Source organism: Thalassophryne amazonica, chromosome 6 (genome assembly GCF_902500255.1).
Source record: "Thalassophryne amazonica chromosome 6, fThaAma1.1, whole genome shotgun sequence".
NCBI lineage: Eukaryota > Metazoa > Chordata > Actinopteri > Batrachoidiformes > Batrachoididae > Thalassophryne > Thalassophryne amazonica.
Genome location: NC_047108.1, coordinates 95,228,907 through 95,254,598, shown reverse-complemented (window position 1 = coordinate 95,254,598; position 25,692 = coordinate 95,228,907). Strand labels below are relative to the sequence as shown.

Genomic DNA, 25,692 nt, shown 5'->3' with positions numbered 1-25,692 from the left:
TTTATTTCATCATAATTCATCAGGATCAGTGGACACTCCGTGAGGCAAACATAATTAAATCACCAATTTATTAAATTATTATTATTATTAGTAGTAGTAGTAGTTATTGTAGTGGCAATAGTATTTCTGTTGTTTACTTATTTTACTTCATTTGTGAGGGTTTAACTTGCCCTCATGATGAGCCTTACATACTTATTCACACCATTATTTTGGCTTTTACACACACACACACACACACACACATATATATATATATATATATATATATATATATATATATATATATATATATATATATATATATATATATATATATATAGTAAGAGCATTGAAGATGGGTCATGGCTGGGTCTTCCAGCATGACAATGACCCCAAACACACAGCCAGGACAACTAAGGAGGGGCTCCATAAGAAGCATTTCAAGATCCTGGAGTGGCCTGGCCAGTCTCCAGACCTGAACTCAATAGAAAATCTTTGGAGGGAGCTGAAACCCCAAACCTGAAAGATCTAGAGAAGATCTGTGTGGAGGAGTGGACGAAAATCCCTGCTGCAGTGTGTGAAAACCTGGTGAAAAACTACAGAAAACGTTTGACCTCTGTAATTGCAAACAAAGGTTACTGTACCAAATGTTAACATCGATTCACAGGTGTTCAAATACTTATTTGCAGCAGTAACATACAAATAAATTATTAAAAAAAAATCATACATTGTGATTTCCGGATTTTTTTTTTTTTTATTTTTTTTTTATGTCTCTCACAGTGGACATGCACCTAAGATGAAAATTTCAGACCCTTCCATGATTTCTAAGTGGGAGAACTTGCAAAATCGCAGGGTGTTCAAATACTTATTTTCCTCGCCGTATATGTGTGTGTGTGTGTGTGTGTGTGTGTGTGTGTGTGTGTGTGTGTGTGTGTGTGTGTGTGTGTGTGTGTGTGTGTGTGTGTGTATACAGTTTGGGCACCCCTGATCATTTTCATGTTTTCCTTTATAAATCATTGGTTGTCGAGATCAGCAATGTCAGTTAAATATATCATAGAATAGACAAACACAGTGATATTTGAGAAGTGAAATGAAGTTTATAGGATTTACAGAAACTGTGCAATAATTCTTTAAACAAAATTAGGCAGGTGGATAAATTTGGGCACCCCAACAGAAAAAATACATCAATATTTAGTAGATCCTCCTTTTACAGAAATAACAGCCTCTAAACGCTTCCTACAGCTTTCAATGAAAGTCTGGATTCTGGTTGAAAGTATCTTGGACCATTCTTCTTTACAAAACATCTCAGGTTTGTTGGTTTCTGAGCATGGACAGCCCACTTAAAATCACACCACAGATTTTCAATAATATTCAGGTCTGGGGACTGAGATGGCCATTCCAGAATGTTGTACTTGTTCCTCTGCATGAATGCCTTAGTAGATTTTGAGCAGTGTTTAGGGTCATTGTCTTGTTAAAAGATCCAGCCCTGGCACAACTTCAACTTTGTCACTGATTCATGAACATTGTTCTCAAGAATCTGCTGATATTGACTGGAATCCATGTGACCCTCAACTTTAACAAGATTCCCAGTACCTGCACTGGCCACACAGCCATACAGCATGATGCAGCCACCTCCAAATATTACTGCAGGTAGCAAGTGTTTTTCTTGGAATGCTGTGTGTCTTTTTCTGCCATGCATACCGCTCTTTGTTATGTCCAAATAACTCAATTTTAGTTTGATCAGTCCACAGCACCTTATTCCAAAAAGAAGCTGGCTTGTCAAAATGTGCTTTAGCATACCTCAAGTGACTGTGTTTGTGGTATGTATGCAGAAAAGGCTTCCTCTGCATTACAGCATCTCTTTGTGCAAAGTATGCTGTATAGTTGAACGATGCACAGAGACACTATCTGCAGCAAGATCATGTTGTAGGTCTTTGGAGCCGGTCTGTGGATTGACTATGACTGTTCTCACCATCCTTTGCTTCAACTTAGCTGACATTTTTAACTAGCACTGTGCCTGAGGTCTTCCATTTCCTCACTATGTTCCTCACAGTGGAAAGTGACAGCTGAAATCTCTGAGATAGCTTTTTGTAACCTTCCCCTAAACCATGATGTTGAACAGTCTTTGTTTTCAGGTCATTTGAGAGTTGTTTAGAGGCTCCCATGTTGCCACTCATTAGAAGAGATGCAAAGAGGGGAAACATTTGCAAATGGCCACGTTAAATGCCCTTTCTCATGATTGGATTCACCTGTGTAAAGAGGTCAAAGGTCAATGAGCTTACAAACCAATTTTGTGTTCCAATAATTAGTGCTACATGTATTCAAATCAATAAAATGACAAGGGTGCCCAAATTTATGCACCTGCCCAATATTGTTTAAATAATTATTGTACACTTTCTGTAAATACTGGAAACTTAATTTCACTTCTCAAATATCAGTGTTTGTCTGCTATATATATTTATAGGTTAAAGTCCCTCCCAATCTGACGGCGGTGCCAGTTGAGTACCACGACCTTGCTGACGTCTTCAGCAAGGATCTGGCACTCACCCTTCCCCTGCACCGTCCGTATGATTGTGCCATTGATTTGGTCCCGGGCACTGAGTACCCATCCAGCAGGCTGTACAACCTCTCACGTCCTGAGCGCGAATCAAAGGAGACCTACATCCGGGACTCATTAGCTGCCGGGCTGATCCGGAATTCCACCTCCCCGATGGGTGCAGGTTTCTTTTTTGTGGGCAAGAAAGATGGCGGACTCCGTCCATGCATTGATTACAGGGGGCTGAACGACATAACGGTTCGTAATCGATACCCTTTACCCCTGTTGGATTCAGTGTTCACGCCCCTGCATGGAGCCCAAATTTTCACCAAACTGGACCTTAGGAATGCGTATCACCTGGTTCGGATCCGGAAGGGAGACGAATGGAAGACGCCATTTAACACCCCATTAGGTCATTTTGAGTACCTGGTCATGCCGTTCGGCCTCACTAACGCCCCCGCGACGTTCCAAGCGTTGGTTAATAATGTCTTGCGGGACTTCCTGCACCGATTCATCTTTGTATATCTGGATGACATACTCATCTTTTCCCCGGACCCTGAGACTCATGTCCAGCATGTACATCAGGTCCTGCAGCGGTTGTTGGAGAACCGGCTGTTTGTGAAGGGTGAGAAGTGTGAGTTTCACCGCACCTCTTTGTCCTTCCTGGGGTTCATCATCTCCTCCAACTCCGTCGCCCCTGATCCGGCCAAGGTTGCGGCGGTGAGAGATTGGCCCCAACCAACAAGCCGTAGGAAGCTGCAACAGTTCCTCGGCTTCGCAAATTTCTACAGGAGGTTCATTAAGGGCTACAGTCAGGTAGTTAGCCCCCTGACAGCCCTGACCTCTCCAAAAGTCCCCTTCACCTGGTCGGATCGGTGCGAAGCCGCGTTCAAGGAGTTGAAACGCCGGTTCTCGTCTGCAAGAGTTCTGGTGCAGCCCGACCCTAGCTGCCAGTTCGTGGTTGAAGTGGACGCCTCTGACTCAGGGATAGGAGCCGTGCTATCCCAGAGCGGAGAGACCGATAAGGTTCTTCACCCGTGTGCCTACTTTTCTCGCAGGTTGACCCCAGCTGAATGGAACTATGACGTCGGCAATCGAGAACTCCTTGCGGTGAAAGAGGCTCTTGAGGAGTGGAGACACCTGTTGGAGGGAGCGTCTGTGCCGTTCACGGTTTTCACTGACCATCGGAACCTGGAGTATATCAGGACCGCCAAGCGGCTGAACCCCAGGCAAGCCCGCTGGTCACTGTTCTTCGGGCGTTTTGACTTCCGAATCACCTACCGCCCCGGGACCAAGAACCAGAGATCGGATGCCTTGTCCCGGGTGCATGAAGATGAGGTCAAGACTGAGCTGTCGGATCCACCGGAGCCCATCATTCCGGAGTCCACTATCATGGCCACCCTCACCTAGGACGTGGAGAAGACCGTCCGGGAGGCCCTGGCACAGAGCCCGGACCCCGGAACTGGACCAAAGAACCGTTTATACGTCCCACCAGAGGCCAGAGCTGCAGTCTTGGACTTCTGTCATGGGTCCAAGCTCTCCTGTCATCCAGGGGTGCGTAGGACCGTGGCAGTTGTCCGGCAGCGCTTCTGGTGGGCGTCCATGGAGGCCGATGTCCGGGAGTATGTCCAGGCCTGCACCACCTGTGCCAGGGGCAAGGCAGACCACTCCAAGACACAAGGACTTCTGCAACCGCTTCCGGTGCCTCGTCGCCCCTGGTCTCACATTGGCCTGGACTTTGTCACGGGCCTCCCGCCGTCCCAGGGCGTGACGACCATCTTCACGATAGTGGACCGTTTCTCCAAGGCGGCCCACTTCGTGGCCTCCCTAAGCTCCCTACAGCCCAGGAGACAGCAGACCTCCTGGTCCACCACATCATACGTCTGCATGGGATACCAACTGACATTGTCTCGGACCGTGGTCCTCAGTTCTCCTCACAGGTTTGGAGGAGTTTCTGCAGAGAACTGGGGGCCAATGTGAACCTCTCGTCCAGGTATCACCCTCAGACGAATGGACAGGCAGAGCGGGCCAACCAAGAACTTGAACAGGCCCTCCGCTGTGTTACATCCGCGCACCCGTCGGCCTGGAGTCACCATCTGGCCTGGATCGAGTACGCCCATAACAGCCAGGTGTCCTCTGCCACCAGCCTCTCCCCATTTGAGGTGTGTCTGGGGTACCAGCCCCCATTGTTCCCCGTGGTGGAGGGAGAGGTCGGTGTGCCCTCGGTCCAGGCCCACCTGCGAAGATGACGTCGGGTGTGGTGCACCGCCCGTTCTGCCTTGTTGAAGGCCCGGACGAGGGCTAAGGCCCATGCAGACCGCCGGCATTCCCCGGCCCCTGCTTACCAGCCCGGGCAGGAGGTGTGGCTTTCAATGAAGGACATCCCCCTCCAAGTGGACTCACCCAAACTCAAGGACAGGTATATTGGTCCATTCAAGATCCTCAAAGTCCTCAGTCTGGCCGCAGTGAAGCTCCAGCTCCCAGCTTCACTGCGGTTCCACCCGGTTTTTCATGTTTCCCGGATCAAGCCACACCACACCTCACCCCTCTGTGCTCCTGGACCGGCACCGCCTCCTGCCCGGATCATCGATGGGGAGCCTGCATGGACTGTTCGCAGGCTCCTGGACGTCCGTCGGAAGGGCCGGGGGTTTCAGTATCTGGTGGACTGGGAGGGGTATGGACCTGAAGAACGCTCCTGGGTGAAGAGGAGCTTCATCATGGACCCGGACCTCCTGGCCGACTTCTACCGACATCACCCGGACAAGCCTGGTCGGGCGCCAGGAGGCGCCCATTGAGGGGGGGGGGTCCTGTTGTGTGGGCCACCAGAAGAGGAGGTAATGCTGGCCCACCACCAGAGGGCGCCCTGCCTGAAGTGCGGGCTTCAGGCACGAGAGGGCGCTGCCACCACGGACACAACCGGGAGTGACAGCTGTCACACATCAACTCATGACAGCTGTCACCCATCATTTCTTGATGTCATCTCCACCTCGCTGCCGAGATATCATCTACCTGTGAAGGTAATATTCTCTGCTGTATCTGAACTTAACACTGACTTTATAGTCTGAACTTCTTTGCAGCCGTTTTCCTGTGGGTGTTGCCTTATCTGTGGGATTGGCGTTTTGGTGTGATCAGCGACGGCTTCGCTTCACACCCCAACCAGATAAGTGGTTAACAGGAGCTGCACGAGTGTGTGATTAGAGGTCGAGGTGACTTTCCACCTTCTGACTGTTTTTGTTACTGGGTGTGCACACACCCACGTCTCACTGTTTGTGCTCCTCGCCAGCAGTACCAGATCCGACAGTCGGGGACGGTGATCACCTGGGAATTCGGGACTTGGCGGCTCCAGTATTCACCAGGTTCGGTGGCGGCGGAAATCGTGTGGTTCTGGCTCTTCTCAGGACAGACGTCTTCTATCCTCGAGCCTGCCCACACGTCACCTTTGTGTATTGACTGCTATCAGATTCTGAGATTGTCTGTATATTCGTTGTGCACATTCACAACATTAAATTGTTACCTTTTGGCTCATCTATTGACCGTTCATTTGCGCCCCCTGTTGTGGGTCTGTGTCACTACACTTTCCCCAACAACATGCACTACCACACATGGGGTAATGAGAAATTTAATGATATTCATACCTAAATACAAAGGAATATAGATTGCCACTCTATGAATTTTAAGAAGCACTATTTCTTTTACATAGCAAAAGAACATAATTTATTCATTCATTCATTCATTCATCTTCTACCGCTTAGTCCAATTAAGGGTCGTGGGGGGCTGAAGCCTATGCCAGCAGTCATAGAGCGCGAGGCAGAGTACACCCAGGACAGGACGCCAGTCTGTCGCAGGGCCACAAATAGACAAACAAACACAGACACACACACACACACACCTACGGACAATTTTAAAGATGCCAATCCACCTAACCCGCATGTCTTTGGATGTGGGAGGAAACCGGAGCACCCGGAGGAAACCCACGCAAACACGGGGAGAACATGCAAACTCCACACAGAAAGGCCACAGGAATTGAACCCACGACCTTCTTGCTGTGAGGCAACAGTGCTAACCACTAATCCACCGTGCTGCCCACATAACTTATTTTTCCTTGCAATTTGCAAGGGGAAAAAAAAAAAAACATTTTCAGTGATTGGTGGCAACTGTCTTTGTGTTGTCATATACCAGGGCAGCTGCATTATGACAATGGCATCTGGCATAAAGAGCATGTAACTGCTTAAGTTACATTAAAGGACCTGGTAGGAGCATGGAGTTGCATCCAGCAACGGCAGTAACACATGGAGAAACACACATGGTTTCTCCATGTGGTTTCTCCACACCTGGTGTTCCTCAGTGATCTCCCAGACAAATCCCAGTCAGGATCTGCTGTCCTAAACTTCTGACATCTGATGGACCAGCTGTGCACAGACTGGCATGACATGTCAGGGAAGCAACTATTTTAGGCTATACACATGCAGAGCTATCTGATAGTTTACCCTACAGCTGTTACACCATGTTTACAACCAAGACCAATGATGTGCGATTGAAAAATGGCCTCTGCTCACCATCACTCTCAGTGGCTCTCAATGGGGTTGCTGGCTGGTCCCAGTAGGGTCTCTATGGTTGGAACAAAGATCCATCCTTGTCACCATTGCTCTCCATCGGTCTCCAACAGGTGTGCGAGTGTACTGAACTGTTGAAAACACTCGCAGCAGTTGTGCGACCGGTTAAACGATACATGGACTTCATTATCGGTCTCATTAACTCTCACAGGTCCCAACCCACTCCCAACCTGATCCTATTGGTCATAAGACTCTCAATTGACTCTGCATGGGGTTACATCACTGATCACATATTTCACTCACACAATTCAGTCACAATGCACGCTTGGTGTAAACGCAAATAACAGGTCTCCAAACTGGGACCAGCCAACATCTGTGAGAGTTGACAACATGTCATGGTCTTGTAGGTCTTATATGGGCCTCAGTCTGGTGTAAATGGGGCAATAGTGTTGAAATATCTTGAAGCCCAACTAGGCATCCAGTTGCTGTAGGGTAAGAATCACCAGTGAACATCTGCCCTGCATGTTTTCCAACTGTTTGTCAATCAATAACTCAGAAGCATCAGACTTGTCTAGTCAGCTGTGGCTGGAGAAGGGACACGTGGAAAACATGCAGGACAGGTGATCTGCAGGAACCGTGCTGGAAACCTCTCCTGAGGATCAGGTTACTTCTACCTGATCTCCTGTCAGAGATATGTGCCACCATTGCCCTTCTAGTGTTCCGTCTGATTTCTGCTTCACAAAACCAGTCTTGTATAAAGTACCTCAAAGTGATACTTGATGTACAAGTGTCTTAGCATAAAATTACTTTGGTAAAAGTTAAAGTCTCCTTTAAAAATATTTCTTGAGTAAAAGTCTAAAAAGTATCTGACATTTACTGTACTTAGGTATCAAAATTAAATTTCTCATATAAAATGTACTTTAAGTAAAAGTATTGAGTACAAGTAAAATCCAAAACGAGTGGAGAGTAAAATGGCGACACGAAAAGAAAGTCAGTGTGGGGTCTGGATAAACCAGGAGGGGACCTCAGCTCCTATAAAAGGCTGGATCTGCCTCTGGCGGAGCAGTTGGTGTTGGTGACGGGATGAGTGAGCAACAGGTGGATGTATATAGCTGTAAATAAAGTTGCTGTTCTTTTTCTGAAGACACCGTCTTTTTCCTGGAAGACCCACACACTTTTCTGTTAAACACAACAGCCAGACTCTTGTGAAACAGAAGTCATTTATAGCTACAGGGTTGTGCAAAATTTAAGGAAAAGTTAAAAAAAAAAAAAAAAACAGTTCAAGCATCACCACCACCAACCACTGCAAAGCAACCAAACACAGTGCTCTTTGCACTCTCGAATCCAAAACGTGGCACTGCTTCTCTGCAGCGCTTCACCGCAAAAATTTAAAATAAAATAAAACAAAACAGTTTTGTTGGTACTGAAGTTTTTTCCCCTTGTGTTAACTCCAATCGTGCGCTGGACTCCAGCGGGAGCCCATCCGTGTGTATGTGTGTGTGCGTCAGTGTGTGTGCGTTTGGACTCCAAAGCGCAGATAGTTTTCACCCTCCACAGTCTTCATCTTCCTCAATGTGGGCACAGATTCAACCTGTCATCTTTTACTTTTTTGTATTTTAAACTTTTTTATATCAAACACGACATCTGATGCTGCGGGGATGGAAGGCGGACTACTGCACGCTGGCTGAAGAAATGTTTCTACTTCATTTCATTGCAACACTGCACAAAACCATGCATTTATTGTAAAAAGCTGAAGAAGCACCCACAGTGTGCATGCTGCACACACTCTGTAGATTATACGTTTGATGTCTTCATTCTTTAGTGTTCTCTGACAACGCCTGATCAAGGTGCTCCTGAACATTGTGCACCTTCCATGCTTTCAGTGGAGAGCGTGCAGAGGCTTGGTGACAGCTGTTGTTCAGGTGTTGTGCAGTTAGCAGCAATCTTCCATTCCAGCTTATTAATTAATCAAAAACCCAGACAGAGCTTTAATTCATTTGAAAGCTCTCTTAGTCTTGTCCATCCAAATTGGAAGTCCCAAAAAACAGTTTTATTTGTTATTATCTATCGTCCACCTGGTCGTTACTGTGAGTTTCTCTGTGAATTTTCAGACCTTTTGTCTGACTTAGTGCTTAGCTCAGATAAGATAATTATAGTGGGCGATTTTAACATCCACACAGATGCTGAGAATGACAGCCTCAACACTGCATTTAATCTATTATAAAGTCAGCCAAAATGTACATACTTACTCCGTTTTGTGTGTGTGTGTGTGTGTGTGTGTGTGTGTGTGTGTGTGTGTGTGTGTGTGTGTGTGTGTGTGTGTGTGTGTGTGTGTGTGTGTGTGTGTGTGTGTGTGTGTGTGTGTGTGTGTGTGTGTGTTTTGGACTGCAGCCAGAAGACTAAAGAAAAAAGAAGCTGAATCAGTGGTTGCTCCCCTGTACACCGTCTCTTGGTTGCTAGTGCAGACCAGTGTTGCCACAGTTACTTTGAAAAGTTACTTTTTAGTTACTTCATTAGCAGCTTTATGCAGTTACTTTATTAGCAGCTGCCGACAACATGTAACTAATAAGTAAAGTAACTAATAAGGTAACTAGTAATCTAACTTTCTTACTCTTAAGATTGAGTGTTCAGCAAAGTAACTAATAACTTTTCTGAGTACTCTTCTTAAATCTTAAAAAGAGCCAAGTTAGATTACTAGATACTTTATTAGTTACATTAAGTAACTGTATAAAGTGTATAATGTAACTTTTCAAAGTTACTGTGGCAACAATGGTGCAGACTAACAAGTTTGAGAACCCTCATTTTTGCGAAATGGAGGCACAAACATGTTGCTAATAACAAGAGAAGGCAAGGGAGCATGAATCCCTGTCACAAAAGAAGCAAAAATGTGAAGCGAAACAAAACTATGACCAGCGTCAGTATAATGCAGTCTACAACCTCACCACTAGACAGCACTAAATCTTACACACTATAGCTGTAACCTCGTCCACCTCCCCCCCACCCCAGCCTTCTTATAAAAATAGATTTTGTTCCACTAAATCCAAACATTTATCTACATCTAGAGTAAACCCTGTTGTGTGGGCCGCCAGAAGAGGTACTGCTGGCCCACCACCAAAGGGCGCCCTGCCTGAAGTGCGGGCTTCAGGCACGAGAGGGCGCTGCCGCCACGGACACAGCCGGGAGTGACAGCTGTCACTCATTAATTCCTGACAGCTGTCACACATTCTTCATCATCACACTCCATAAAGACCAGACGTCATCTCCACCTCGTTGCCGAGATATCGTACTTCATTGTAGGTAATATTCTCAGCCTTTTTGTGTTTATCTGTAATCTGTACATTGTGAGTGTTTGCAGGCGTACCGGTCCCTTGTTTTGTGGAAGCTGAGTGAGTGCAGGACGGCACTCTTTTTCTCTGAGGGATCACTGCAAACACATCAGCATATTGAGTGAGAGGTGGAGGTGGCATTCCCACCGTTGTTGTTACTGGGTGTACACACACCCACACTTGACTGTCTTTGTTCTCGCCAGCAGTACCAGATCCGACAGTCGGGGACGGTGATCATCTGGGAATTCGGGACTTGGCGGCTCCAGTATTCTCTGGGTTCGGTGGCGGAGGAAATCGTGTGGTTCCGGTTCATCTCAGGACAGACGTCTTCTATCCTCGAGCCTGCCCACACGTCACCTTTGTGATTTGACTGTAATTATATTCTGAGATTGTCTGTATATTCGTTGTGCACGTTTCACAACATTAAATTGTTACTTTTTGGCTCATCTATTGGCCGTTCATTTGCGCCCCCTGTTGTGGGTCCGTGTCACTACACTTTCACAACAAACCCAACAGGTTAACAGATATTATCAGATATTATCAACAACACAGTGGGGTCAGTGCCAGATGTGTCCCAAGGAATCTCAAAGAAAGGAAGGGGAACGCCCAGAAAGAGTGAAAAGGGGAGCAGAGATCAACAAATGGTGACAGATGGTTCACAAGTTATTAAGTGGATAAAGTTTTAAAAGTTTGTTCAGTTTCTTATTTGAATAAATGGATAAGACCTTTACTCTGAGAAATTAAAGAAAATACTTGCGTCACAATATTAAAGAAAGTGGGAGGGGGGTGCCTGGACTCTTCCTTTGATCTGGTTCTTTTCCAATATTTGATGGATTCTACTTTGACCCATACACAACCCACCACCAAGTTTTCTGAAAATTTGATTTGTAGATTTGTGTAATCTTGCAAATAAACCATAACAAATAAAACATAATGTCTTTGACAGAGGTAACTAGAGCTAGAAGCTTTGGTTCTACAGCAGTCGAAAATGACCTGAAGTAGTTCTTTTTCATCACATCTCACAGGTCTTCACTCGATACGGGAAGTGTTACACCTTCAACGCCGGAGGTAATGGACACCTTCCCCTCATCACTACCAAAGGCGGGATGGGAAACGGACTTGCGCTCATGCTGGACATTCAGCAAGATGAATACCTGCCTGTCTGGGGAGACACAGGTGACAGGACATCACGTCTAACAGACAGCATGTGTTTCCCATTAGGATCTCTCTTTTCTATTTATATTTCCTCCTGCAGACGAGATGTCCTTTGAAGCTGGGGTCAAGGTTCAGATCCACAGTCAGGATGAACCATCCTTCATCGACCAGTTTGGGTTTGGGGTGGCACCTGGGTTCCAGACGTTCGTGTCCTGCCAAGAACAGAGGGTACAAACTGCTGCATTTTTCGCATTCTCTAAGGTGCAAATCTCTGTCTGTGTTAGCATGCAAATCAGGTGAAATTACCTGAAGATGTGCAGTCATATTTTTTCAGCAAGCTTGTCACTGTTTTTTAATACACATTATAAATCCTGCTGCTCACAGTGAAGGCACTCAGCTCATGCTAATGTTAGCCCATTAGCATTGCATTTTTTTTTTTTTTGCACAGAACTTTGTCTTTTATGTTAGCACTGAGTACCGCAGCAATTTCCTAATGTGAACTTGTTCACTCATATGGCAATAAAACTTTTCTGATTCTGTGAAACTAGCAAGATTTCATTGTGTTAGCACATTAGCATTGTGTTATGTGATGCTAGCAGTTTTCATGCTAACATTACAGCATTAGCATTATGTTAAGTGATGACCTAGCACGTTTTCAAGACACACGAACAATGAAATCCATTGCGAATCACTGCTTTAAAAAGGACCTCCTTTAAAGTTTTTGTGGGTAATAGTTTCATTCTCACTGGTAAATCTAACTAATATCTGCAGGTATTTTCAACATTATTTTTTCTATTAACAATTATTGCGCTAAATAAATGTGATAAAAATAATCTGCCAGTAGAAGTGCTGCAGTCAACCCAGAAGAGTGATGTCAGTTTATGGGCATTCAGGTCCTCAGCAACCCCAAGTACTACATATATTTTAAACATAATCCCACTGCTCACAGCAGCTAGCTCATATTAATGGTAATGCTAAGGTGTTATATAAAGACTGTAAGTTTACTAAAATAAGGAAACTACTGCAACATCAGTACATGCATCATTGTTTACCATTGACAGATGGGGACATTTGATACTTTCCATTCTGTATGATCTAAAGATTGTGATAATGGTGATATTTACACCTAAGCAAAATCCCCTTTTTAGTGTATTGATCCTGATCAAATAATTAATCAGAATCTGGTTTCAGTAGGTGTCATACTAATCGAGCTGTTGTGACATTCTGAAGTAGGACCTGATCGATTTGTTCTGTAGAAGTCAAAACTTTTCCAACCCGAATAATCAGAATAATTGAGCCATACTTTAGGTGTCACTAAATTGATCTAGTGAGCTAAAATGATTGGATTTATTTTATTTTACTGAGTGCCAGATACAAAGTGCTTTACATTATAAAACAGAATTAAAATAAGTAAAAACAATGTCAACACAGAAAACATTGCAAATTAAAACCTGCAGCTTACAAAATGTGTAAGAAGAAAAATTCAAATAAAATTATATTAAAACCACTTCAACTGTTGGGATGTGCTCCAGCCCCCCCGACCCTTAATTGGAGTTAACAGGTACTGTACAGAAAATGGATGGATGGCTAAAACCAGGTCATCTATCATAAATCATAAACACTGGAAAAAAGATACACTTTAAGACTTTACTTAAAAACTTCCAGAGTTTGCCCGTCTAATTTCCGCTGTTCCATTAAGGTGGTGCCCAATGAGCAACCGCTCTAGAATCTACTGACTGCTTCTTTACCCTGGATAAACATAATAGGCAAGTGGTCTGAAACCACAGAGGATGTGCCGACACATCAGGCTTAATAAATTCAACAAGATAATGGGAGCAACAAGCATTCAATATTTTATGTGTCAACAGCATAACCTTGAAACCTGTCCTTGCATAGACAAGTAGCCTAAAATAGTGGTTATATGATTAAATCTCCTTGTCCCAGTCAAAACTCTAGCAGCAGTGTTCTGGAACACCTGAAGATGCTAATACTAGTATGGCAAGTCCCAAAATTAAACATTACATCAGGCAGTTATTGAAGACACAAAGACTTGAATTGTTGTCTCAGCATCAGCCATAGACAGAATTGATTGAATCGATGTAACATTAGTGATACTAGGTCTCTCCAGAAAGTCCTTGAAATCCATTGGAATGACTTTGTGCCAAATGCGAGGTTACTTAAACTCAGATGACACATTCTACTTGTACTGCCGCTATAGGACACTAAGTCAGCTAGGCCACTACGGCCGTGTGGCGTGCTTCCTTGAGCAGGATCCAGCATGCAGGTGCCTCAGCTTTTAGGAATGCAGTAATTGGAACAGGCCAAGGAGATGCCCACATATCACCTGGCTTCAGCAGATCAATAACTACTTTCGGTCTGTGAGCTTGAACCTGTCCAGGTGGTTTCCACTCATAATCCAAGGTGGTCACAAACCCACTTCTGACGTGACATACTATGTATCGTTGTTACAGCTGATATATCTTCCTCCACCTTGGGGCGACTGCAAGGTAACACCTATGGATTCAGACTTCTTTGACAGTTACAGCATCACAGCCTGTCGCATTGACTGTGAAACACGCTACCTAGTGGACAACTGTAACTGTCGTATGGTGCACATGCCCGGTAGGACGTCATTGTATTTGTGAGTTGTATTACCATTATAACAACAGAAAATATTTCACTCATTATTTCGGTTGCAGGCGATGCACCCTACTGCACTCCTGAGCTTTACAAAGAATGTGCTGATCCAGCTCTAGGTAGGTTTAGCAATGTGTGAATCATATACCACTGGTACCAACATCATCCTGTGGCATGTTGAGTTTCACTGATTTGATACAAGGGTCAAGTGGGCTCTGTTGCTCTGTCCTCAGACTTCCTGGTGGAGAGGGACAATGATTTCTGTGTGTGTGAGACACCGTGCAACATGACCAGGTACAGCAAGGAACTGTCCTTTGTCAAAATCCCCAGCAAGGCCTCTGCTAAGTACCTCGCAAAGAAATACAACAGATCTGAGCAATATATCAAGTGAGTGTTGATTGTACTTTCTTCCAGTATTGGGCAAGAGGCTCATGTGGGGTATTTTAGAACTGTTCATACTGTGTCCATTCATCTGGCTAGATCTCAGCAACGGCTCAGTGGATTTACGTCATATTTGGTATAATATCAGCACCTACAGTAACTGTGGCCTGACATGTCATATAAAATTTTGGATAGATGACACCCTGCCAATTTCATGGATATAAAACGATTATTTCAGCAACTGTTTGATGGAATTCCTTCTTAAATTATATGATGTTAGTTTCTACCCCTGCTGTGATGTACCTGGTAATACACATAACTAGACGCAGACATTTCATAGCATGACTTTTAATGCAGATGTTACTGCCCCCTTGTGGCTGAATGAAGATTATGATATTTGGCATCCCTTACTGACTGCTCCATGAATAACCAATATAAAATGTATACATTGCCCTTTATATTACTATTATTACTAAAATAGGAAATTAATGCTTTGAATTTTCTATCATTTTTTTGTTTGTTTTGTACTCCACAGAGAGAATATTCTGGTTTTAGACATCTTCTTTGAAGCTCTAAACTATGAAACTATTGAGCAGAAGAAGGCTTATGAAGTGGCTGGACTTTTAGGTACAGCTTTGGAGTCTCTGTGTTGTTTGGAGATTATTTTTTTTATGCTTTTAATAATATATTTACCCAATTTTGTTCCAGGTGATATTGGTGGCCAAATGGGACTTTTTATTGGGGCAAGCATATTGACTATTCTGGAGCTATTTGACTATCTTTATGAGGTAAGACTAATCAGCAAAGTCTGTGTTTGAGGGATAGTTTTTAAAGACTATCTACTCTGTATTGATTACTGTACTTGATCTTTCTATCCCCCTTTTAAGCAAATCAGCAGTAACTTCTATTTTTATCCTCTCAGGTGATAAAGTCCAAGTTGTGTCGCTGCTCAGACAAGAAGCACAAACACAACAACAGTGACCAGGGAACTGTCCTGAGCCTAGATGATGTCAAGTGCCATGTCACCAACTTTCACTAGGCTACTCCAGCTGTGAATAGGGTGACGCTGCCATCTGCTCTCAATGTGGTAGTGTGAACTTTGTTCATTGATCCAGACTGCTGTAATGGCAGAGAATGGGAATTGTGCTGAGCTTTTATGAGCAATGTGGTGGATACGGGTGTACACGGAGGCTATAGAAAAGAAACTGCCATATGGACGGCAGGAAGGACACCAGTGATGATGTGGAGAATTCCCAAAATGTAGAAATACATGCATGGATATCTGTAAACAGCTTTTAAAGACACAACTACAGCAAATGGGGCCATCAAGTCATCGGTTCACCTGTGGTGGTTTGTCGTGTCATTTTGAAAGAAGCTTTCTCATACAGATGATCTGATATGCTTGTTTTTGTACAATTCCCTTTTTTTATTTCAGGTGTTTATTTCTTCATTTATTTATTTGTCTGTTTGTTTGTTTGTTTGCCCTTTTTGGATAGGATTAGTTTTGCATTGGGGTTTGGGGTTATGTCATTATTACCAGTGTTTTTCTGTGATTTTAGTCGCACCCAAATACACCATTTCAGTTATTTTTGCAGACTGAGCAACTCTGCATCTGTATAGATTCCAGAACTTTTACGTTCTGTACAATAATTTGCAGAAGTAACAGACATATCAGTGAACATTCTGTCATATCCTGTGGAGTCTTTGGCCCTTTATTTATAGAGGCACTTGAAGAGGCATTTGGAAGATAGTCAGTCTGGCACCAGCAAAGATTTGACATTCGGGCTTGAGTTTTATTTACGTAGAATTTCTGTGTCAATCTGTTCATGCATATTACAGCGACAGTCTCTAAAATCATGTGATCATGTGCCTCATCTCTGTATTCTCTCACTGTACAACTTTCACATGCAGATTAAAAAGTAAACACACACATTAAATTGTAAAAAGTCGGTGAGATGGGGCACGTTTGTTTCATGCTCATATGAGCTGCTCTGCTTTGGTGCACACAGCTCTAAACAGAGAGCAAACAGCCAGCGCAAATGAATAAAAAGAACTGATGTCATCAGATAACTTAAGAAGATGATAGCGACTGTGAAGACTAATCCATTCTGTCACAGAGTGGAGAACACAGAAGTAATTTCCTTGTGTGTGTGTGTTTGTTGCCATCCAAGACCTGGATGGCAACCGCCCACGCAGATAACCAATCCATCCTCATCTCTCAAAAGTAATCTAAAAAGTAATCTCAATGTCTGCCACAGCCAGGTGAAACGTGAGCATCCCCCTTGAGCTTCTCTAACTATTGGGGTCCTCCACACTGAAACATTTAAATGCTCAATGATGCACAAAGAAACACAGCACATGGCCAAGATATCAAAGCTGACATTTCTGTACTTCACAGGTGATACTCCTCATTTCAGCAGTACCCAAGGATCCTCAGAAGAGACCTAGTACCAAAAACATTAAGTTGTCGCCTTCAGCCACTGGTCACTCTGCTTTCTCATGTAAAACTAAACCTGTCCAACTAGGGCTTTATTCAATACTGGTTTCATCATTGATTTTCCTTCCATTATTTCAGGAAATTATTCTTTTTTGACAACTGTCATTTTAATATTTGGCATCACACATCTAATCAGTCTTCCCATTATTTTCTGTGTTCTGCTATAACGTACTACCTCATGTTGCAGGGTGAGAGCACCCTGAGGGATTTAGATAGCAGCATTTTCTTTAATTAGGTGGGGGGTTTAAAAGACAAAAAAAGGGGGCTTAAATTGGAAAACAAAAAAATTATTATTTGAATGTAAAAGGTGATGGATACACAAAGTTTTAGATCAGAGAGAAATACATTTTTCCACTTGGTGCTATGTGTAATGTTCAAAATTAAACTAGAAATTAAAGGCAAATATAAAAAGGAATGTAATTTTACACATATTTTTCATGCTGCTCATCATTTTCAAATTTAAGGGATTTCTGCATTTGAGTGTGTTAACGTGGCATCATCAAAAAAAAAAAAAAAAAAAAATCTGCATTATCTTGAATGTGTTCCACCACCTTCTAGGGCTCGAGTTGCATGTAGCACTGCACGGCAGCTGTTTTAAACTTCATCTGACAAAGAATAGCTCGCCAGCACGTTTGACTGCAGTTTGTCTAATTATTTGTACGTCTGTGTGCTCGTGCACTGTCAGCATGTATTCATATGTCTGCAGTCTTTCCCCACGCGAGTGTGAAAATCTGAAATTGACAAATTACAACTGTAATTGCTGCCCTCATGTACAACCGTATCTGTTAGCAGTTTGGATGTAGTGTGCAAACATGCTGGATCTACTGTATCAGTGCATGATGAAGGGTTCGTTCTGTGTGCTGTTTCGCCTCTGTAGACGAGGTGACCGTGTTTACAAAAATCAATCAGAGCATTCTGGTGGAAATAATCTACTTGTACTTATTCCCGTTGACCTCTGTGTTTATTCTCAGCAGGACATCGGTGTAGATGTGTTGTGTTTTCAAGCACAATCGTGCCATCCGCTCTACATTAATGTAAATATTGCGGTGACTATGGATAATAACCATGTTGTATTAGCATAGTCTTGCCAGTGTAGTATTTGCTGTAACTATTTAATATCGAGTAGCGGTTGTGTCTCAGTTCCATTTTACTGTACATACAATGTCCATCAGTTGTAGATGGTTTACTCATTGAAAGTAACAATGACAGTTATTTATTAGAGACAATATTTCCTTTTTCGTTATATGGTGATAATGATAACTGTTCATGCTTTGAAAAAGATATGACTACATTCTTCATTAAAATGAAAACAAAATGCCACACTGTTGTTTCCATTACTGGTCTTGAGGTCTTCACGGCAGGGTGACTTTATTTGTGCAGCAAATCTATAAACTGTTTTACATAAGGCACAGAATCAAGAAAAACATTGGGTACACTAACCTACTCCACTATGCACACAGTGCCAAGTGGAGTAGGGAGCTCAGTGGGGTAAGGAGTTGGGCTACCAATATGTAGACCTGGATTTGATTCCTAGTCATGCTAACCTTGCTGAAAAAAAGGTTGTTAACCCAGCTGAAAATGGACAGCTGCCTTGGCTGAGGGAGTATTGGACTGGAATCACATCCAGGGGGAGTTACAGAATCTCATCAACTTCATGCTGTGGAATCTGGAGATAAGCACCTGTACCAATGGGCCTCAGGGCCTACATAGGACTTAATCACAGACTTCCACTCCAGTGCCATACATAACAGTGAGTCAGGCAAAGTAACTGTTTGTGATGCCATAATACAACATTTCTGTACCCTTAGTTAAACACTAATGAATGAATGAATGAATGAAAACTGTTTATTTCGAACATTTGATACAACAACAATTACAAGATAGATCAGTGAAGACAACAACAAAAAAGTTCCTACTGTGTACCCAACATGTCCGAAAAGGGGTAGGGTGAAGCATCAGCTTATTTTTCCCTACCCCTTCTTCCCCACAACCAGTGATACCCTTTGCCACATATACACATAGATTCCTACACACCTAAACCGATATCAATATATATATATATATATATATATATATATATATATATATATATATATATATATATATATATATACACAAACATAAATATACACCTACACATACCTACTTACATACAAAATACTATATATTTACAAGCCGAAGCAAAAAACAAAAACACCCTAACCCTCATTACCCTTCCTCCTCCCTATACCTAGAAAAAAACATATTTTTGTACCGCTGTTTGAACTGGTTCATGCTTGGACATTGCTTGAGCCCCACTCCCAATCTGTTCCACATCCTCACCCCACAGATAGAAATACAGAAACCTTTTAATGTTGTTCGTGCCCACTGATGCTTTAAATTAAATTTCCCCCTCAGACTGCAATCCCCTGATCTGTTAAAAAACATATTTTTAATATTTGCTGGAAGTAAATTGTTTATTGCTTTATACACGATTCGTACTGTTTGAAAATGAACCAAGTCTGTGAATTTTAAGAATTTGGATTGTAAAAATAGTGGATTTGTATGATCTCTATAGCCAGTATTATGAATAATTCTTATAGCTCTTTTCTGCATTACTGATAGTGATTGTGTTGTACCTTTATAAGTATTACCCCATACCTCTGCACAGTACTGTAAATATGGTAAAACCAGTGAGCAGTAAAGAATGCGGAGTGAGTTGTGGTCCAGAATATGTTTCGCTTTGTTTAGAACTGAAATGCTTCTTGACAGTTTACTTTGTATATGTTTTATATGAGTCTTCCAATTTATCTTATCATCTATTATCACCCCCAGAAACTTATTTTCATGTACCCTTTCAATATCTACCCCCTCGACTTGTAACTGAACCTGTATGTCTGTATTACAATAGCCAAATAACATGTATTTTGTTTTACTTAAGTTTAATGATAATTTGTTTCTGTCAAACCATATTTTCAATTTTCCCATTTCTATACTGATCCTCCTCAGTAACTCCTGCAAATCCCCCCCTGAACAAAAAATGCTTGTGTCATCTGCAAATAATACTAATTTTAATATTTTGGAAACATTGACAATATCATTTATATAAATTAGAAACAGTTTTGGACTCAATACTGACCCCTGTGGGACACCACAAGCATTGTCCAAGCATGATGACGTATATTCCCCCAACTTCACAAACTGTTTTCTGTTACTTAAGTAGCTTCTCACCCAGTGCAACACCAACCCCCTAATCCCATACTGTTCAAGTTTATTGATTAATATGTCATGATTGATTGTATCAAAAGCCTTTTTAAGGTCTATAAATATTCCAACTGAATGTAATTTGTGGTCTATGGCGTTTGTAATCTCCTCAACTGATTCTATTAATGCAAGTGATGTTGAACTATGTGCTCTGAATCCATATTGACTATCAGTAAGTAATTTATGTTTATTTATGAATTTGTCTAATCTATTATTGAATAACTTTTCTAATAATTTGGAAAATTGTGGAAGCAAAGAAACAGGTCTATAATTTGTGAAGTGGTGTCTATCCCCAGTCTTATACTAATTAGACCTATACAAGGTCTAATGACCTTGAGGTTGACCTTTCAAGGTAATCAAAAGGTCATGTGTCCTTCATATTAAGTATTTAATACTAACCACTGGTGTATCTGTAACTAAATGCTCAGAATAGCTTATCCCCTATATGTAATTATTGGGCCTAAAGTATTATCTTTCTTTGTGACTTTGACTTTTTTTTTTGTTTGGTTGGTTGTTTTTTGTTATTGTTTCCCTTCTTCTCCAAAATTGAATAATTTGTCCTTGGAAAGATCCCAATCATTCCACCAACTTTGTCCAAACACAATCAAAACACACACACACACACAGAGAGACAGAGAGACAGAGAGAGAGAGAGAGAGAGAGAGAGAGAGAGAGATGAAACCTGGAACATATGTTCCAGCTTTCACCGAATTAAGTATTCGTTCCATTGAAAGAATGTAAAAACATTCATTATTTTTTTTATATAACGGCTAATATAGATCACTGTCATTTGATATTATATTAATGCATAAACAACAGAAAAGGAGTTTCATTTTGATGTCACTGCACTGTACTGCCAAAAAAAAAAGAGACTTTGCATACTTCCTCACTCCAGTGAAAAATCACCAGAAATTTGTGCAGCTTTGGTGTATCACTGCTGCTCTGACATCAACAATCCAAAACAAACTTTAAATAGGAGTCCAAACATAATTCTGAGAATGCAGTCCACAATGCCGTGCACCGACTTTGTGTGCTTACAAAAGAAGAAAAAAAAAAACTATGTACATCCCCAGTGCAACGAAAAACATCACGTCAGAAATTAGTCCTGGTTTTCATTCTAACTTCCTCCTATTAGCTCTATGCCTCCAGATGCTTACAGCGCGGTGGATTTATTGTGTGTGTGAGCGCGGTGGATTTATTGTGTGTGTGTGTGTGTGTGTGAGAGAGAGAGAGAGAGAGAGAGAGTTCGAAGAATTAGCACCGTCGTCCATCAGCAAAACAAACTCTGCATGTTTAGCTAAACGCTGTCCACACTAGTGGGCGGGGTTCACAGCGTGCAATGGTACCAAACATATGGAACCAAATTTGCACAATAAATGGAACAAAATTGCACGGTAAATGCAATGCAACACAAATGGGACGAATAATCCATGTCACGTGACATACAATGCACCAATCAAATGACAAGGATCCACTAAGCCTTTATATATATATATATATATATATATATATATATATATATATATATATATATATATATATATATATATATATATATATATGGGAGTATCTGAAAATATTTTCCCATACAAACCTTGCGCTCGGTTAATAATCCTTTATTGTACTTTCATGTCTTCTACTCGGTTTTATTTGCACCTGTTACCAAATAAATCCATCCATGATTATGTAATAGAAATGTGAAGCAACAGCACCTCCTACAGCTCATGTATCAAATTACATCATTTTGTAGCCAAGTAACATAAAAATGTGCAGTTTCAGACCATGGTAACGATGGATGTATTTTGAATTAGTGGAAAGATAAATTATCATTTTATTTAGTAATGATAACTTGATGTCAGTTTGTTCTGAAGCCAAATCTTCACATTCAACTTTGTCCAGTTGTGATGGTGCAGCTAATACTGACAACCGATTTAAAATGATTTTAAAAAAATTATTTTAATTTCTCTTCATCAGACGCCAGAACATGTCCTGTGAGGCTTCATCACGGCGTTGCTTTGCGCCATGTGGCACCGCCGCAACGTGCGAAGCCTCCGCTCCTCTTTCCATGACAAAAACTCCTGTAACAGTGGAATGTGCCGTTCATTTCCAAACTGGATGCTGTGTTTTATCCGGGATGTCATCTGGCTAGCACAGGAATTGTGAAAAGACGTGGACATCAGCACTTTTTCGGCAAATTGAGACAGACATACATGGCGCAAAGCAACGCCGTGATGAAGCCTCACAGGACATGTTCTGGCATGTCCAGGCACATCCACAATTTCTCGGATAATCACTCGATGGAAAAACCACCGACAGCTGTCTGAACGCCATCTCAAAGCCGTTCTGTGAGACCAAAACGGAGATGGTTTTGTCTCGCTCCAGTAGCGAATCCAACGTGACGCGCGAAGCCTCCGCTCGGCTTTCCATGACAAAATCTCTTGTTAAAAGTGAAATCTGCCGGAAAATGGTTGATGTCCAGCTCTTGTGATAACCAGAGAAATTGCACACGATGGTCATGGATCCATACAGCCATCCGTTTAGAAATGAAATGGTCACTCAGCCTGTCGGTGGCGGCTTCGGAGCACGGTGCACCACCAGTCGCTCTGGGCCGTCCTTAAAGCGACAGTAACACTCCGTAATCTCTTTGAAGCCCATAAAAGTTTCACCAAAAACCATCTGAATTTCTCGAATGGTGTCCACTTTGATGTCCCTCACAGTTTCTGAAAAAATTTTGATAAAGCAAAGCGGCAGTCTCTGAGCCATTCCTAAACAATGAAAAAAACGACGAGAGGGTTGGACCACTCCTCACTCAAAGCCTGCTCACAGGCGAATGACGCAACCGACAGGCGTGAAAAAACTCACGCATGCGCACGAAGGTTCAAGCTTGGCTGACGCAATCACACGTGATTCAAATCCATATGGTTTTTGAAAAAAATAATAAGGTTGGATACTTTTCTAATAGACCTTGTACATTAACAAACAGTAAACAAACAAAAGACAAGGGCACAACAACGTCCACACAATTATCATTATAAATAGAAAGAGATAGAAAATCAAAATAAAATAAAATAAATTGTACAATAACAAAAGTATGACATTTGGGAGAGTCTATAAGCTTAATACTGCATATATTGTTAAAATTCAGCCAGAAGTCAGTGTAAATACTTTTCAATACTCTGCATTTATGACTATGGAAATGTTCATGTATCAATCCCCTGGCATGTCTAAAGAAACCTGGCTCTAAAATTGATAATTTACTGTAAATTCTTCAAAGGATGCCAATAATTGTATTGAGCATTCATTGTAAGTTAGTATTTATGTTTCACTTTATAAAATCATTTTGTTTTGTTCTTCTTGAAAAAATAACTTTGGGCAGTTTTTAAAAATATTTTGATTAAACACAACTGCTTTGTTTACATTTATTTCTGACCATATATTAACATGTGTACATAAAATATAGGGGCACACCTATTTTGTCCACGTGTGTAACAAGGGGTGAACCACTTAGACAATTTTACATTAATAATACACCCAAAATTTAATATATTCACTAATTTAGGCTTCAATAAGGATAAAATAAGCCAAAGAAAATATGTTGCATGTGTTATTATGGGAGTACGTCAATGGTATCGCAATTTGAATTCAACTAGGGTGAAAAACAATTCTTTTTCTTGCAGCATTCAAATCTGACTGATACTGTGGAAAACAAGAATAAAGTGAACTGTCTCAGTTTGTGTCAACTCACAGGAACAGACTGCTGAATCTCTAGTTTCATTCCTTCCTACATCCGTCTTGTCTTTGTTTTCCAGCTCTTATGCAACAAGGTCTTCTTTTCTTCCAAATCTCTCAGCTAAAAAGGAATTTCACCCACACTGAACAGTCTATGGTCGTGCTCTGAATTTTTTAATGTTCTGCTTACATTTTAAGGTTCTTTTAAAAAAAGGTGAGATGAAGCATTTGAGAAGCAAATGTGTCTAAAACCTTTGCACAATACTGTATGCCAGACAAAAATCAATTAAAAATATTTGTAAGTCCCAAAGTGAAGCAGATGTGTTTGAATTTTGTTAAAGGCGTTGTATTATGTAAAAATAGTTTTTAAACTGCCTTTTACATGTAAATATATTAAGGTTTTCATGTTAAACACCATCCTAAATTCAACAATTTTATGTCTGTGCATGGAAAAACTACCTTTGACTCTGCCTAGTCATACCCACAGCCTCAGCCTAAGCATGTTGTTTTGCTGAGTGTGCTGTGGCTGTGCTCTGCTGAGTGTGCTGTAGAAAGAGATTAAACAAACAGAGATGGCCAACACATATACAGGGCTGGAAATTTGAATCTGAATGGTCATACCCACAGCCGGCTATTTTGGGGGTCATTTTCAGTTCAACTTTTTAAAAAATGGTACCAGTTTGTTCCCCATGTCATGAGGTTCAGAATGTATATAGTTTTTAGGGCTACATATTATAGTTTGGGAGTTTATCCCGGACAGACAGAAGTGGTAGCATGAAAAGCACATGGTACAACACTCTATGGTCTTACATAAATGGCTATTTTGGGGGTAATTTTCAGTGCAACTTTTAAAAAAATGGTACCAGGTTGTTCCCCATGTCATGAGGATTCAGAATATACTGTAGGCGTAGGAGGTGGGGTCTGTTTGGGGGGGCGACACCAAATTTGCCCGAATTTCAGAAACCCTCATGACTCTTTAAATTACCATATATTTAAAAACCCATATTTACATTTATATTGGTGACCAAATAGCAGTTTGATTGTTTACATTAATTGCGAAAATAAGTCTGACATTTTAGGTCATTCTGTTCTGTATTCACAGTCTACATGGCCCATGCCCAAATTTCCCAGCCCATCTGCCCGAATCTGAGCATTTTGCCGAGCCCAGGGGGGGCAGTTGGTCCCCCTGCTTCCCCACCTCCTACACCTATGGTTTGGTGCAAATGTATTTAGCTGAGTCAATTGCTGCTGAATAGAGGGTTGAAAAACAGCATTTGGCAGTTTTTTTTTTGGTCCCCCCAGATCTGCCCCTGGATCATAGGAGCGAATGTTGACTGGCAAATTGAAAGCCTTGCCTTCCGGCTCAGTTCTTTCTTCATCGTGATGGTCCAGAACAGCGTCTGCAGGACCTCAGATGCAAATGGAACATCACCGATACATCTATTGATCTCACACTCCATCTTATCCCTGCTCGTGAATAAAACCCAGAGACACTTGAACGACACTGTTTGGAGCAGTAATTCTCCCCTGACCCAGAAGGGACAATCCATCCTTTGATTTGATTTAATTTGAAGGTGCTGATTGTCCCAGTTTCCTCAAACTCATCCTCATTCCTGTGTCCAGTCACTGTCTGATGGAGTCAAAAGAAACACATTA

At 41.9% G+C, this 25,692-nt stretch overlaps 1 protein-coding gene across 2 annotated transcripts in view; it reads left to right on the top strand.

Annotated features, from left to right (window-relative positions):
* The window catches only part of LOC117512684 (acid-sensing ion channel 1-like), a 144,118-nt gene extending 127,781 nt beyond the window's left edge, over nucleotides 1-16,337 (top strand). The window contains exons 3-10 of one of the 2 annotated variants that reach the window (XM_034172845.1): nucleotides 11,420-11,570; nucleotides 11,650-11,777; nucleotides 14,021-14,171; nucleotides 14,249-14,305; nucleotides 14,420-14,573; nucleotides 15,103-15,194; nucleotides 15,276-15,355; nucleotides 15,490-16,337. In XM_034172845.1, the coding sequence (XP_034028736.1) occupies nucleotides 11,420-11,570; nucleotides 11,650-11,777; nucleotides 14,021-14,171; nucleotides 14,249-14,305; nucleotides 14,420-14,573; nucleotides 15,103-15,194; nucleotides 15,276-15,355; nucleotides 15,490-15,606 (930 nt within the window). In that variant the 3' untranslated portion in view covers nucleotides 15,607-16,337. Of the gene's footprint in view, nucleotides 1-11,419; nucleotides 11,571-11,649; nucleotides 11,778-14,020; nucleotides 14,172-14,248; nucleotides 14,306-14,419; nucleotides 14,574-15,102; nucleotides 15,356-15,489 lie in introns of both variants that reach the window. The other variant, XM_034172844.1, reaches the window with a different exon arrangement.
* The last annotated feature ends 9,355 nt before the right edge of the window (nucleotides 16,338-25,692 follow it).